We start from the raw sequence: 15,273 nt of genomic DNA, 5'->3' as shown, positions 1-15,273 counted from the left end.
CACTAACCAACATTCTTGTATGGATATGGCGGCTTTATAATTGCAGATAGACTCAGATGTTCTCTCCAGCTGGTCTATTTCCATTTAACCTCGTTTTTGTGATTGTTGCATTGGGTTTTATACAAGTGACCGCCGGCTGCCCCTTTGCCTAACATCACCAATAGGTTTATTACAGTAACTTTAAGCATCAAGACTTCTAGCATAGACCATTAAACACACGGGAAAAAAAATCTGACTGAGAAATCAGGTAAAAAGCGTTTTTACGCACATCACGCTTCATAAATCACGTTGCCTGTCTCCACTAGTTGAGAATAGCTTTGGTTAACTGTTTCCTTCCTTTTTGAAACAATGATCAAATATAAACACCATTAGGCCAGAGTGTAGGCGGTGTTTTGTATAAACTCGGTTTGCTTGAACTTTATTGCATCGCTGAGTGCCCCATTAAGATACGTGGAAAGTGCCATAATTGCTTTTGAAGAACTCTGTGCAAATACCGTCTGTTGGTACACACTGAGAACGTAAAAGCCCCGTCTTCCTGTACAACCTGCAACAAAACATGGGTAGATCACACACTCGTTGAAAGCAGACGCCCGAAAAAGCTTTGCGTAACGGTGCAGGCGCGCGCTTCGGAAAACGCGTCACGCCGCGCGCGGCTGTTAATTGAGTTCAGCAGATCTCTCGAGCTTAATTGGTTTACCACGAGAACCCCTGGCTAATGGGGCGAACGCAGAGGCCGCTAATGGCCAGCAAACATGGCGAGAGTGCAGCGACCAGCGGGCGGTTCCGTGTTTGCCGTCGCCCAGGGCCGCATCGTGAGGGGGACCGTGGGCCCAGGCGCGCAAAATGGTGTTAAATGATGCATTTCCAAAAGTGTAATGGGTACATTTTAAACGTCAGAAGAAGAGTCGTGAGGTGAGAAAAGCGCTTTGAAAAGAAGTTGTGGTGCTTTTTCACTCGCGTTTCCAAGACAACTGTCTCACCATCCAGGTCTCTTATCTCGCAGGTCAACCAATGTTTGCGCCCATACGTATCGATTTATCAGTCGCGGTGTGCAGACAAGAGATATATCCACATAAATCGTCGATGTCCGTATTGTTTGAGGACAATCCAAAATGTTCCTCCCATGCGGGCGGCTCTAGACTAACAGGAACCTTTTAGCTCGTTTATGGAGGCAGAGTCCCAGACTCGCCAGTTCGTGTTTCTGCGGAGAGCCCAGGTGGATGCCAGGTGAACTCACGCCGCATTGATTTTACGCGGAGACAGTCTGTCTGCTCAAAAAGTCCCACAGCCTGCCGAGTATCCTGGAAGTGAGCTCGGCGGCTCCGCTGTCCTGAGTAAACAGTGACACCAAATGGTTTGCTCGCTCCGGAGTCACATGGTGCCAGAGTGACACACCTGTGTGGAAAAGCCGCAGGTGCCTCGCCAGTTGCGCCAGAGGAAGGCAGAGCTGAAGGTCCACGCGTGGGGGGGTGGCAGTCGGTGCGGTGAATGTGCGCAGGGAATCGGCCCTGCAGCCTCGGGTCCTCGCACAATCATGAACCGGGAAGATCATTACTTTCCCACTCAGGTTTTTAAAGAGTCGTGCGTCTATCAGAGATCGCAAGGTGATGAGTACAGCCAGAGCCCGCCGCCCTGCCTCTACATGAGCAGACAGGTGCACTCCGTCTACACGCCACCGTCCATGGGAGCCCTGGAGCCAGCCGGCCTGCCGGACATGACCCCCGCCTATGGTCTGCACAGCATACGGGAGGATCCGGGCGTGCCTCAGCTGCACCACCCGCAGGGACTCCAGCAGCCCCTGCAAGCGCCGGGATACGGGGACGCGGGCGATCAGAGCAGATATCACCTCCCATTCCCCTGGATGAAAACCACCAAATCCCACGCACACACCTGGAAAGGTTCCTGGACAGGTAAAACATCTCGCATATAATACCAGAGTTTATAAAACCCTTGAGGTAAATGGAATTGTGTTAACCACCATTCTAGTTTCAAAAGCGTTCAATCTATTCGGGAGGTTTAGTTGACTTTGTCGGTCAATTTGTTTGCTCTTTCAGGTCTTATCGTTACAATATATGTGTGTTCTTTGCAAATAATTCCACAAATCGCAGATTGCAACGGGGTCTTGAGGGCGTAATCTCTATACTTGCATCTACCTGTAAGAAATCTTGTTCTATTTTTTTTTCATTAAATTGAATTTCCAGTTTGTGGCTGAGGTAGGACAGTTGCTGAATAATTTACTTACGCAAAACAAGGACAAGGAGTGATGAATTGGATTCAAATTCATGAGAATTAAAAAAAAAACAAGACAGAAGTTCTACTTAAATGAACTCAAAGGTGTATTTTGATAGCGCTTTAAAAAGCAGTCACGTGACCTACAATACAATAACGCAACCATACCTTCCATTACAGTTCCTGTAATTTAAAGGTAAACGTGTCCTATCTATTCCACGACATTTACATTTTTGGCTCATCTCAAAAAAGGCAAAATCTGTGTTAAACAGCCTTCAATATTGTCATTGGAAGTTATCGGGACAAAATTAATTGGATTCCATAAAAATAGTTTTTACGCTAAAGTTGCATTCACATAAAGTTTATGGCAAAGGTTTTAGTCACTCAATGTATCGGCACAAACTCTTTTTGTTGCCGTTTTACGTGATCCTTCAATGTAGGTCAGGAGACGTGCTGGACATATTAGTCAAAGGACATAACATGCAGTTCAGCCCAAATTCTTACCTCAAAAGTAATTTTCCCTCTAACGGACCACAGATATCAGCCGTAAACGTAGATTAAAAATATATCTAAAGCGTTAATTCCAGAAATGTTAATTTCAAGCTATTTTTAATCATAAGATAAACACACGATTTCTTTGACAACTTGCTCGTGTTCTTCTAATTAGTATATTAATCTTTTTTTTTGTTTCTTCCCTTGTGGCAGCTGGAGATTTGAGCTCAAACAAGACTGACAATGCCTCTAATTAAGGACTTTTTCTGTGCAAATGCCTAATGCAAACAAATGTGTGTGGGTTCAGGGCCGTACGTGATGGCGGAGACGGAGGAAAACAAACGCACTAGGACAGCCTACACGCGCGCCCAGCTGCTGGAGCTCGAGAAGGAGTTCCTGTTCAATCGCTACATCTCGAGGCCTCGCCGCGTGGAGCTCGCGCTGACCCTGAGCCTCACCGAGCGCCACATCAAGATCTGGTTCCAGAACCGGCGCATGAAGTGGAAGAAGGAGGAGGACCGGAGGAGGGCCCGAGGGGCCGACCCGGACCAGGACTCCTCCATCACCTCCGGGGACCAGGGCGAGGCGGTGGGGGGAGTCTCCTCCACGAACGGACCTCACAGCAGCACGCCCCCCGTCTCCCCGCTGCACGCGCACACGCTCCCCGGCCCCGGGTCCAGAGAGCCCGCATAGCTCCAGCGGAGGGAGGACCTCCGCAGACGTGACGCAGAACTGAAGGATTTGAATGGATTCTCGTCTGATTGGGTTTGTAGTTTTATTATGAGGACCTGAAAGTCTCTCCTCCACGTTCCATTTATTTAAAGCGCTTATTTCCCACGGAGCTCTTTTTCGAGGATCCTCGTGGACGATATCCGGACTAAAAGGACAATTCATCGATACAGGTTTTTAAATATTTTTGAGACAAGATGCAGAGACCACAAGGGAACCACCTCTTTTGGCACTTTTACATTCAGATGGCGTTGTAATACGTTTCATATGGTTTTGCAAGTTTCCATGTAAGATTTGTTGTAAAATCCGTGTCATGCCGTCTGTATGGAGTTTAGAGTATGTAACTAATTAACCAACGAACTTCTGATTATCCTGACAATACCACATTTACCAATGAAAATAATTGCATGAGAAGCAATCACAGGACATAAAAACATTTCAAGATGACGTCGCTGACAGTTATTTATAAGACCAGCTATTTACATAACCATGCTTTTTTCAATGTCATACAACTGTGACTCTGCAACTGATACGTTATATATGACACAATATATTTACACAATAAATACATTACTGACATTGCTTCATTACTTACATTACAAAGTATTTTTTAGGGTTCAATTGCAGTGGCTGAGACACTTGTTTTTTTGTTTTTTTAAATACATGTCGACACTTTCTTAATCTAAGGGTCCAAGTTATTTTTGTAACCAATTTATTTAATTTAACTAAGCTCTTGTTTATTCTGGTAAATATCACAAACTGACGCCTCTGTTTAAACAGATCATGCTGTTTTACTCCACGCTATGTCAATTGATGACTTGTTCCATTTTATTTGGTGTACATTGAAACATAATGTGAACTTTCTTATTTTATATTTGATTGAAATATTTCTGTTTAGCTTTTTTGTTTAGTTTTTTTGAAAAACTTGTTTAAACGACTCCGGCCATTGCTTTATGAGAGTAGTGTTTTATTTCACGTGGATATGCAGTTCCTCATACAGTCCGACAGGCGGTGCCACAGCACCCCCCCCCCCCCCCCCAACCATTAAAGTTTCATATTCCATTGTTTTCCTACCAGTTGATATATTATGTACATTGTTAAATGACATTTTATTTTCAAGCGTTCAAATATTGCTGATAAATGAATAGGAACTATACAGAATGTAGAGAACTGTACAGAAGAATGTATGACCTCCCGTAAACCCCCCCCCCCCCCCCAGCGAACACAGTCATGAGATGAGTAAAGCTGCACAGTTTAAAGGTTTAGACTAGAGTTTGTTCGGAGTGTCACTGAGCACGAGACTCTGCAGACGCAGGCGGCAGATCTTCTTCACCTCCTCGATGCCTCGCGCCCTCTCCTCCGGGAGCTCGTGCGTGCGGCGCACGGACAGCTGCTGCAAGATGGTGCTTTTGTCGCTCATTCGTGCGCAGATGACGAACGGGAAACCGAAGCGCTTCTTGTACTCGTTGTTGAGCCGGGCCATGCGCGCGGCCTCCCCGGGGCTCAGCGCGTCCATGCCGACGCGCGCCTGCTCCTCGCGCGACTCCCGGGTCAAAGTACCGCTCTGGAGGTCCCTGCCCGCGAGGTCCGGGTGACACCTCAGGATCCCCTCTTTACCTGCGCACAGCGGTTTGGCCGATTATCGCAGCGTCGCTGTTCCAATCTGATCCATTACGCACAGAATCAATCAATGGTGGGAAGCAACGCGTAAAAGACAAAAGGAACGACAAGGCGCTAAAATCTGGTAGAATGGGTCAGTGCGTCACCTGATTCTGGCAGTTCGTCTATGAACTCGTTGATCGAAGTCTCCAAAGCATTTAAGCTGGCGAAGGGACGCCTGGACCACACGGCGGCAGTTATGATCGGACATTTCTCCACCACGTTGCCAAAAAAATCCACGAAATCCTCGTACGGGAGAGCGTTTACTGCGCCGATGTCCATGTTTAGACGGGAGCGCACTTTGACGGTTGCACAGCCAGAGTTGATCGATTTCGTGGGAACACTCTGCAACCAGGGTGAACGTACCGGTGGACAAACAGGACACAATGTCCAACTATGTGGTTAACTCTTATGTCCCCATTTGTGTCACCACTGGCAGGATTTAACTTTCTTCCCACAATCTGTAACTCCCAGAGTGTTTCTAATATCTAATAGAAATCAGAGAAGTAGAAGTTTGCACCAGGATTTACCCCCAAAATTCAGCCTATTAAGGGGATTTTCGGGTCATGCATGGAGAGAACATGCAAGCTCCAGATCAAAAAGGCCTCGAATCCTGGACTTGAGCCGGAAGTGTTCCACTGTGAGGTTGAGAGTGCTGACCATTACACTACGGTGCAGAACTCGTGTGTAACCGTGTCATAGTGCTGATTTAACATGTTTTTACATTCGGTTTTTTTAAGTGCAGAAACATAAAAATAAACATAAATAAGTGAAGTATGATATAATGATGTGAGAATGCCCATTTTCGTATTTCATCAGGAGAGGAACTATTCAAGTTTGGCAACATGAGGAATGCACAACACACTAAAGTCAATTGTTTTAATGAGTAACATATACATTTTTACTGCAGATATAAAGCTACAACATAGTATATTATTCAATAAAACCCACAAAGAAAAAGATGTTAAAAAAATACTTGTCATGTACAAAAATTTGCTTGAACTACTTATAATAGTTGCTGATGTATAAATGTGTACTATGCTTTAATGTGAAAATATTTAGGACCTGTTGCTATAATATGTTCTCTCGCTCTCTTTCTCTCTCTCTCTCTCTCTCTCTCTCTCTCTCTCTCTCTCTCTCTCTCTCTCTCTCTCTCTCTATATATATATATATATATATATATATGTATATATATATATATGTATATCTGTGTGTGTGTGTGTTTGTGTGTGTGTGTAGACCTTATACTTCTATGAATACATGTCCTTAGTAATGTCCCGAGAACTTTTTTTTTTTTTTTTTAGCTGCACAAGAGAATAAAACAATACCTTTTACATTCAGAGCATATTTTGATAGCAAAAAAATAATTCATTGAATTAACACAATGCGATAAATCAATCTTCTCAGGTCATGGAATTCTGCTAACTGTGTGCTACACATACTATTTGAACAGAGTAGAAATTAAAGGGACGTCAGTCCCCTCCATAATAAGTCCTGTTGTGTCAGGACTCTTTACATGTTGTGATCACTCTGCCTCAGACCTCTTCAGCTGCTCCTTTTCAAATTCCACCACGTCTGGTGTTTTCCTCCCTCCAGCCGGACGAGTCTCACAGTAGTTGTTGGCCGATGGCGCGCTGCCTTTGTTCCCCTGAGCCAAGGCTGAAATATCCAAAATGGCCGACAAATTGTGATAGTCGCCGGAGGACTGCTCGAGCATGTTGTGGTAGAGCTACAGAAAAGAAAGTAGTTTGGAGAAGAGAGTTGGACTTGATAATACACCGGGTACGATTTGGAGAGTCCCCGTCTCTCGGTGAAAGCGGAAACCCTTCCCTGTGATGTTTGCAGTTGAACCTACGAATAAATTCCAGCGTACCTTCTCCTCTCTGTCGGTCAGCTGGCTCCACATGGAGGTCACCAGCTTGGAGAAAGCAGGCCGGTCGCAGGGATCCAAGGCCCAACAGTTGCACATCATCTCATATCTGAAGAAGGAAGCAACGGGATGTTGACTGATGTGAACAAAGGCTTGTTGAATTAACTTGGATGTAAAGACATTATTACTCTGTCTTCATCAGTCTTCAGATATTTCACTTGAGTAACAATGGTAAATATATATGTTTAAAGTCTGTATTTGTTTCAAACACATTTTAAATAAAAAGACAGAAAGCCTGCCTTACATCTATAATAAATATGTATATTAGATATAGTAAATATACGTTACGTGTTTCAAATCTTACAACATGCATTATGTTTTGAGCAAAAATCAAGTTCATAAAAGCAATTCTCTATTTAGGCCAGAAAGCAATGTTGCACTAATATGAAACTGACTGATTAGCAGTGATTAGTATTTTTTTTTTTTTAATATTATAAATATTCACTGAAGCAGTAATGTATAAAATACTCCTTTTGAAATGGAAAGTTTAAGTCTAAAGCAACAGAAATCCTCAATCCATAATAATCACCGTTAAAAACTTTAAAAAGATGTTTCACATTTGATAGTGTTTCTGCTGCCGTTGTTAGCGATTCAAACAAGTTTAGTTCCATCGCAATTGTTGAAATATTAAAAGGTGAAAATCCTGTTGAAGAGAAAACACTCACATGGAGTCGTTGGCGTAGTATGGCGCCTCCATCTTAAACCCTTTATCGATCATCGAATAGAAGGCGTGATCCACCTTCATGCCTGGGTACGGAGTAACGCCTGAGGAAAATAAAATGTCTAACGTTTACCGTTACATAGGCATTGAATGAATCTGTGTCGGTTTTCTCTCTATGCAACAGCTACCGAGTGAAAATATCTCCCAGAGTAGAATGCCGTAAGCCCAGACGTCGCTCTTCGTGGTGTACATCCCATGAAAGATGCTCTCCGGTGCCATCCACTTCACAGGCAGACGCACCTGGAGGACGGGGGGGGGGGGGGGGCTCCGTCATAACCACGTCAGACATAGTCCAATTTGAGCTGAATCACCGGAGTGTGTAAAACGGACATACGTTTCCTCTCACGACGTAGTTGGAGTCGTTGTCGATGTCCCTGGCCAGCCCAAAGTCACCGATTTTCACCAGGCGGCCCTTTGTCACCAGCACATTCCGAGCTGCCAGGTCCCTGTGGAGACACTGTGGACAGCAATCTTCACTTACTTTTGAGGTTTTTTATTTTTTATTTTTAATGTGATATAATTTAAAGTTAAGTCTCACATTCATGGAGGAAAGGAACTCCATGCCTTTGGCCACTTGAAAGGCAAAACTCAGCAGGTCATCAAAGGTCAGGGCTTGCAGGTCGTCAGTCTGGTTGTCGGTTTCGCAGATTTCCGGGTCTGTGGGAAAAAAAAACCCAAAAACGTTCTCATATATAATCAACAAAGCCAGGTGTGATTTTTTTTTTCTTTTAGTTTCTGTGTGTACAGATGTTATCTTCCACTTAACATGATGGGGAATCAGTGGCATATTTGACTAAATGTCTCAAAACTGGGTCAGATATTACAAAAACAGCACTGGTCCAATTTCCAGATGCAGATGCATGAAGTGCTGATCAAAAAAAAAAAAAAAATTATAGACATTTATGAATTATAGGAACAGAGACAATAGATTAAAAACATTTCTCAAATGTGACTTTGCTGTAGAGTTTGTACTTGTACATGTAGCAGTATTTCTGATTCATCACTGCCTTATGTGATATGCGTGCAGGGATTTATTTACACATACTAATTTAATTTCTAAGAAACAAGATATGTTGTGCTTTGAAAACGAGTCATTTTGGACCCTCCATCTGAGTCTGGCTTTAAATCTTGTGTCTGACCTTCATAACCGTCCATGTCGCTGGAGTTCAGAGTGAGCAGCGCGATATCCTCCTGCCCCCTGGTGGTTGAACTGTGCATGGCAACGTAATCGTTCACCGCTGACTCGAGATCACTGAGAAAACACAAAATGCGACATAATTGTCATGTGGGTATTTTTTTTTTCTCCCCTCCCCTAAAACCTTTAACAAATATATATAGATTAATGATAGTTGTAACAGATAAACTTGTTTGGATAAATGCCATTGCCCGACAATGTGAATTTGTTTTTGTATTTTTCTTTCCATCCCATCTGCTTGTGTTCCCACCTTGACTTCTTCCTGGGCTGCAGGTTGTGATAAAGGCTGTTGAAGCGGTCCTTGTTAAAAGCGTCAGTCACAGACTTGTGGTAGCGTTTACTGTTGCTTTTCAAGTAGTTCAGCAAGTCTCCGAAACAGCAGTACTGGAAAATCAGATATATGGGTCCTGCAAAGAGGCCACCGGATCATGACAAATCAACATTTTCATTCCCATTTGACGGCGACAGCTGCACGGAAAATCACTGCGCCGTGGAGAAGTACCCGTGTCGGTGCAGGCGCCAAGCAGGTTCACAATGTTGACGTGATGGCCGATGTGGGTCAGCATCTTGAGCTCCGACATCAAGGCCTCCTTCTCCACCGACTGGTGTTTCTCTGCAGCGGTTAAATGAGAGGTCAGCGTCTGAATCGTCATCCCTAAAACACTCCGCTCGTCAAAGAATAAACACCGACCTTTCAGCATCTTCACGGCCACCTGCTGGGAGACGCCCGGCTTGTTGATGCCATAAGCTGTAGCATGGACCACCATGCCAAAAGCTCCAGAGCCCAGTTCTTCACCTGGAAAGGACTTGGTTTTAGTTATTACTGCTGTGATCCTCAAAAGAATCCCTTCAAAGGCTCGTGGGGGAAATTTGTTTCTGTTTGCATTCAGTCAATTGGAGGTTGGATAGTCAGAACTGAAAACCAGACATTACACACAACATTTCTGGCACCTTGTCCCAATTGCGAGTTTCACGCACATGGAAAGAACCTATTTCAGGATATATGCGCATATGTGAAACCTATAAGCAGTTTATATGCACATATATGCTGCATATATGCATATATATGCCACATATAGGCAAAATTGAAGTGCATATATGTGAATATACAGGCCATATAGGTCTCCTGTACTTCTTCTTTATTTACACATATATATAGCCCATATCTCACTTTGCCAACTGTCATACATTATCAAGGCAATAACTAAGAACTAACTAAAAAACAAGTATGCAAGAACATATAGGTGCATATATGTACCTATATAGGTACCTGTATGCACGTATATGTGTACATATATGTGTATTTATGTACATATAATATAGGAAAATGGCCAATTTTATATATGTCACATATATTAAAAACCGATATCATAACCTATATTAAAACATATAGGTTTATATAGGTTCTTTCCATGTTGACAGATCCACTGAAGAGATTTTCTTCCACAAATAAGATAAATGATAGTAATAAAGCGACATAAATAAGCAAACAAACAAATACATAAAGGAAATTACAATTTGAAGCCAAGACAGGAAAAAAGTATTTTAAATTTGCAATGCCTGGTAAATGGCCCTCGCAGTTTCATTACTTGTAAAAGATGCTCTACCTCCATTGGGAGGTGCAATATCGTGCAGCAAGGACACTTTGAGACGTGAACGGAGGGAGCCGGGCTTGAGCGTCAAACCCGCTCGTTCAACTCAGCCCCGTTATGCACTTTTCCACGGTATTTTCTTTCACTCAGGTACCAACCACATTCGATATCATGTGCAGCATCTGGAGTGACTCATACCCAGCTCAAGGTTTTCTCTTGGAAACTCCAATTTCCTGTTGTACTCAAAGTCCTTGAAGTTGATGTAGATGTAATCGTTATCGTTGGGTCCAACCATTTGGATCATTTGAAGTTGTGGCTGATACTGGGGTTTCTGTCGGAAAAAAAAACAACAACACACTGCTCGACAGCATGTTCTCAGGTGTGTTTGTACTGCTGTGTGTGTGCTGACCTGACACATCATGTACCTTCTTTCTGACGAAGTGCAGGAGCACCAAGCTCACCACTGCCAGAGCCAGAAGCAGGAGAAAGCTGCCTACTTTCAGCAGCATCATTCTGTTATCAGGTGGTGGCTGACCTAAAAATAAAAACAACAATCCCCCCAAAAAATAATAAAGCATGTGTCTGAACAATTTTTACTGAATCATTTTGGACGGAAAGCTCTGAGTACCTTTGTGGGCCTGAGGTGAAGGTGTAAAGCACCTCTCGATGCACCATGACCCAATAAGGTTCGCCAGGCAAAACTTCAAGCATTGTGGATCCACTGACGCTATTCTCAGTGAGCTCCTGATCGTCTTGTCACAAAAATCACTGGCGTCTGTACGGAAGGTGTATGGGATCTCTTTCCAAGACGAGTCTGTTCTGCAGCTGTGGGGAGACAAATGATGGAGGCGTTGAATTGTGACGGTGTCCATGTCCTCTGCAGGGACAGAGCCGCTCTTACCCCGTCAAGTGACCTCACCTTTGATTGGCTGTGGGACAAAACCACCAGGAGTGATTTGCCGGAACAAGACTCGCTGTCTCAACGACGGCGCTCTCATTGAATTGACTCCATTTGAAATTTGGTTTGTCTTAAAGGAAAAGAAAAGAAAAGGGTAGTACAGTATACGCTCTTCAATGTGGAAATTTATGTGGAAAAAAAAATAAGATGAAAAGTGAAAGGCAAATAAGTTACAATAACTCACCGACCACACACACTGATATGGTTTTCGTTTGGTTTTGCGCGCCAGACTTCAGGTGTAACTTGTAATTTCCTGACGTGAGCGACCCACACAGCTTCACAGTCCTACGAGAGGCATCATGACAGCTTCAAACTAAATTCTCAAGAATTCTGATGCAAACTCAGACCATAAAAACCACATGTAAGGACATTTCCATATACTCTGGGTGTGTCGTTGACATTACGGCACCGTGATAGTATTTTGCTTCCCAGTGCCTGTTGGAGTACAACTCACGTTATCAAGCTCTAAAATAATGGATTATGGAACTACCTGTGCTTTGTTACCCCTTCATCCCTGACACATTTGGTCATATTTTTATCAGGAGCCTCCCAGGAACACTGCTGGAGCACCGGATGATAGGAGACGGTGGCATGCAAACAGGACGCATCGTGAGCTGATACAATCTTGCTCTTGTCCAGCTGAGCAGATAGGAAACCTTCAGCTAAAGCAATGCAAGAAGAAATGCATGCATAACCAGAGTCAAACTTGAAATAAATAAAAAAAATTCCAAATGACTCTGTCATCATTTTTAGTAGATGGAAAAAAATTCAGACGTCTACTGACCTTGGACATTAATGTAAACAGACTTTGATTTGTTATCTGAATGCCTGCAGGTATATGTGCCGCTATCCGCTTTCCGGAGCGACCTCATGAACAGGTAGGACAAACGATACTCAAATTGTTTCTCAGTTGAGATGCACACCTGGAAGACAAGGACAAAGCTGGTGACTGAAACTGAGATGCTTTTGCAACATGTTTCTCACAACCCTCATACCACCAAACATAAAGGGAATGTGAAAATGTGATTATGTGAGTTAGTATTGTCATTGCACCTCATTGTTAGTCCCACATATGTTGGCGTTCACTGGGACGCCGCCATTCTCCCACACGGGGTCTGGTGAGCTGTAACGCCGAATGAGACAGCGGAGCAGTAAAGAGTCACCAGGACTCAGAGTCACGTTAGAAACCTCTGAATCTTTCCGCACGCTGCTGTCTAAGGCTGAAACATGCAGAAGGCCCCAAAGTCACACGAAACACTTGACAAGTCGTTCCTTTTTTTCAATTGACCACATTCATGATGGTTATTGGCATCCAGTTCAAGGTTTGTAATCCATCTTTACTCTCACTTTTTTCAAGAAACTGGATCATGTTTTGGAGTTAAGTCACTGCATGTATAGTTTTGAAGTTAAAAGTACCGTAGTCATATATTTGGGAGCATTCTTGTCCTTCAGCATTAGTAGCACAGCACGTCACTTTGCTCGTGGTAAAGCCAACGCTTGATATTGAGCTCTTGGCTTTTCCATTGCTGGACGGAACATTTGTTCCAACTCTGTTTCTATTCAAATGGTAAATAAAAAAAATAAATCATTAGTCACAGATTCATGGTGTAATATGCTGCTTGAAGCAACTGAGATGAATAACATACCCAGTCCATTTGATTGCAGGCTTTGGGGAACCCTCAGAGGCGCATGTAAAATTATAGTTGTAGAACTCAGAATTTTCGTAAGGATAGCGGACCACCATCAGCTGTGGCTTTGTGGGACGCTCTGCAGAAACATATAACACCAATTCACGTCGGGTCCCGGCTCAGCCTTGGAACAGCAAGAAGAGCAGAGCCGCTACCCACTTATCGCAACACGGAGATCCACGGGCAAAGACCTGCTCGTGCCATTATTTTCACAGGACAGGTTGTACTGGCCTGAATCAGCCTCAGAAAGCACCGGTGTGATCATGAAAAGACTCTGGTTGCTGTTGAGGTGGAAGTAAATCATGTTGTTTATTTATTCAAATAAAAAGACACACAAAGAAATAGAAGACTTACAAAATCACTCACGTTGTCACTATTGGGTCGGCCCCTTTTAACCACCGACACACAGGATATTCAGAGAGGCCCTCCAGGGAGACGTTCAGTTTCATACCTACCGACAGCTCGATGCTGACAGGGCCTGATGCGTTCACAGAGTCATCTGGTCGAAAGCACACCACCTGTAGACGATACACACTTTTCAGTCTCTTCGCGTCATCGAAATGTTGGTCGTTGGCTACAAATTACAGTGATAATTTAAAGTGATAATATTCTTGCAGCCCCAGTCTGTATATTGGAAATAAAGTTATAAAACCCCACAAAAATGTCCATTCAAGTGAAATGTATCACCTTAAAAAAAAAAAGAAAAAAAAGAAAAAGAAACATACTAAAATGACAAACACAAGTAGAGTTCAAGAAATGAAACAGGTCTGAAGTTGTGTTATTTCCCCTTCTGACTTCTTACAAAATCCTGCTTGCCTGCACTGCGGCGCTGTGAAAGGAACAACACTTGAGTCCCATAATATAACTGAATTAGTTGTGTCAGTTCGGAAGTACACAGGAACGTCTGATGAAATATTAAATGTGTTGATTGTGGTTCAGTTCTTACTTCTTCACTGGGGGGACAAATGCGATTCCTGGCACCATCGGAGCAGAGCGCTCTGACAGCCAACAGCAGGAGAACAGCTTGAAAGACAGAAAAGTACAAGTTTTTACTTCAAATATTTCATCACCTAAAACATGAAGGAGATATAAAATTGAATACACTTTCATTTGAGAAAAATCCACATTATGGATGGAAATACATCAATCTTTGATCTTTAAAGGGCTTCCTTTTGTTCTTTCTTTTTTAAAATCAGGTCATGTAGTAGTAGTAGTAGTAGTACAATGTGAATAACTCACAACTTCAAAACTCATATGATCATTGTAGGTAAGCACATCAAAAACATTTTTTTAATATATTTTGTTTTATGGATTATATAGTACGATAAGCTGACCCGCAAGGTTCTCTATATTGTTAAACTACATGTTAATGTTGAATTATCAATTCTGGATACTGTACAATCACTGTACAACCTACTTATATATAGGATAGTGAAATGTTTAATATATATTTATTATTTAAATCAGCAGCTATTTCTAGGTTCTTATCTGAACCACAATAGTGATTAAAAAAAAAACAATAACTAATAATTACTTTGTATTTCAGATTTTATAATATTGGTCATAGCATGTCAGTGGTGTTGTGCTGGTGTTTCTAATATTGTGATCTCTCTTGTAGATTAAAGGAGCAGTAAAAACATCAGAAATACTTCCTCTAAAAGTCAAATTCTGCTTGACATGGTCGCTTCAGTCATAAATGCGTTATGAAATCAATGTTTTTATGTTCAGATGACGAGTCAAGCAATACATTTTTTTAAAAACAAAGTATACATTGCTGAACTATTGCATTTAATCACATTTGAGACTGTAAATTAATTATAAAAAGTGTGTAAGAGTGTATATAAAGACGGATTCAGATCCTGATCTTCCAAAATGATATGCATGAATTGAAATTTGACTGTAATTCTGCACAGTGAGCCCACCGAACAGAGACTAGTAGTCACTCACCTGCAATCATCGTTTTGTGTCTCTAGATGATGCTGGCTCTCAGTCCGGGTCAGATAATCAACTCATCCCGGGTCAGACTGTGGGACAAGTGGTGCACGAGATGCGCGCGAGAGGGCTTTTAAACGGAGGAAGT

The 15,273-nt window shown here is 42.7% G+C and overlaps 3 protein-coding genes across 3 annotated transcripts; 1 reads left to right on the top strand and 2 right to left on the bottom strand.

Moving 5' to 3' along the window:
- Window positions 1-1,534: 1,534 nt before the first annotated feature.
- Window positions 1,535-3,414, top strand: pdx1 (pancreatic and duodenal homeobox 1; the record flags this gene model as incomplete). Its single annotated transcript, XM_080514729.1, has 2 exons — window positions 1,535-1,910; window positions 3,029-3,414. The coding sequence occupies 2 exons, from the start codon at window positions 1,535-1,537 to the stop codon at window positions 3,412-3,414; spliced, it is 762 nt and encodes a 253-aa protein (XP_080370855.1).
- Window positions 3,415-4,717: 1,303 nt separating this feature from the next.
- urad (ureidoimidazoline (2-oxo-4-hydroxy-4-carboxy-5-) decarboxylase) lies at window positions 4,718-5,391 on the bottom strand (the record flags this gene model as incomplete). The annotated part of the gene is made up of 2 exons (XM_080514739.1): window positions 4,718-5,067; window positions 5,217-5,391. 2 exons carry the CDS (start codon window positions 5,389-5,391, stop codon window positions 4,718-4,720), a joined length of 525 nt encoding a protein of 174 aa, XP_080370865.1.
- A 1,243-nt stretch (window positions 5,392-6,634) lies between these two features.
- On the bottom strand, window positions 6,635-13,497 carry LOC308144218 (receptor-type tyrosine-protein kinase FLT3-like; the record flags this gene model as incomplete). Its single annotated transcript, XM_080515274.1, has 21 exons — window positions 6,635-6,838; window positions 6,983-7,088; window positions 7,705-7,804; window positions 7,889-8,000; window positions 8,095-8,217; window positions 8,299-8,417; window positions 8,900-9,012; window positions 9,206-9,362; window positions 9,458-9,568; window positions 9,647-9,751; window positions 10,746-10,878; window positions 10,973-11,082; window positions 11,176-11,372; window positions 11,467-11,476; window positions 11,690-11,790; window positions 11,996-12,167; window positions 12,290-12,428; window positions 12,592-12,725; window positions 12,922-13,031; window positions 13,152-13,272; window positions 13,353-13,497. The coding sequence occupies 21 exons, from the start codon at window positions 13,495-13,497 to the stop codon at window positions 6,635-6,637; spliced, it is 2,622 nt and encodes an 873-aa protein (XP_080371400.1).
- Window positions 13,498-15,273: the final 1,776 nt, after the last annotated feature.

Source organism: Blennius ocellaris, assembly GCF_963422515.1.
Source record: "Blennius ocellaris genome assembly, chromosome: 19".
Taxonomy (NCBI): Eukaryota; Metazoa; Chordata; class Actinopteri; order Blenniiformes; family Blenniidae; genus Blennius; species Blennius ocellaris.
The sequence above is the reverse complement of the archived record's forward strand: the minus strand, read 5'-3'. Positions and strand labels throughout refer to the sequence as shown.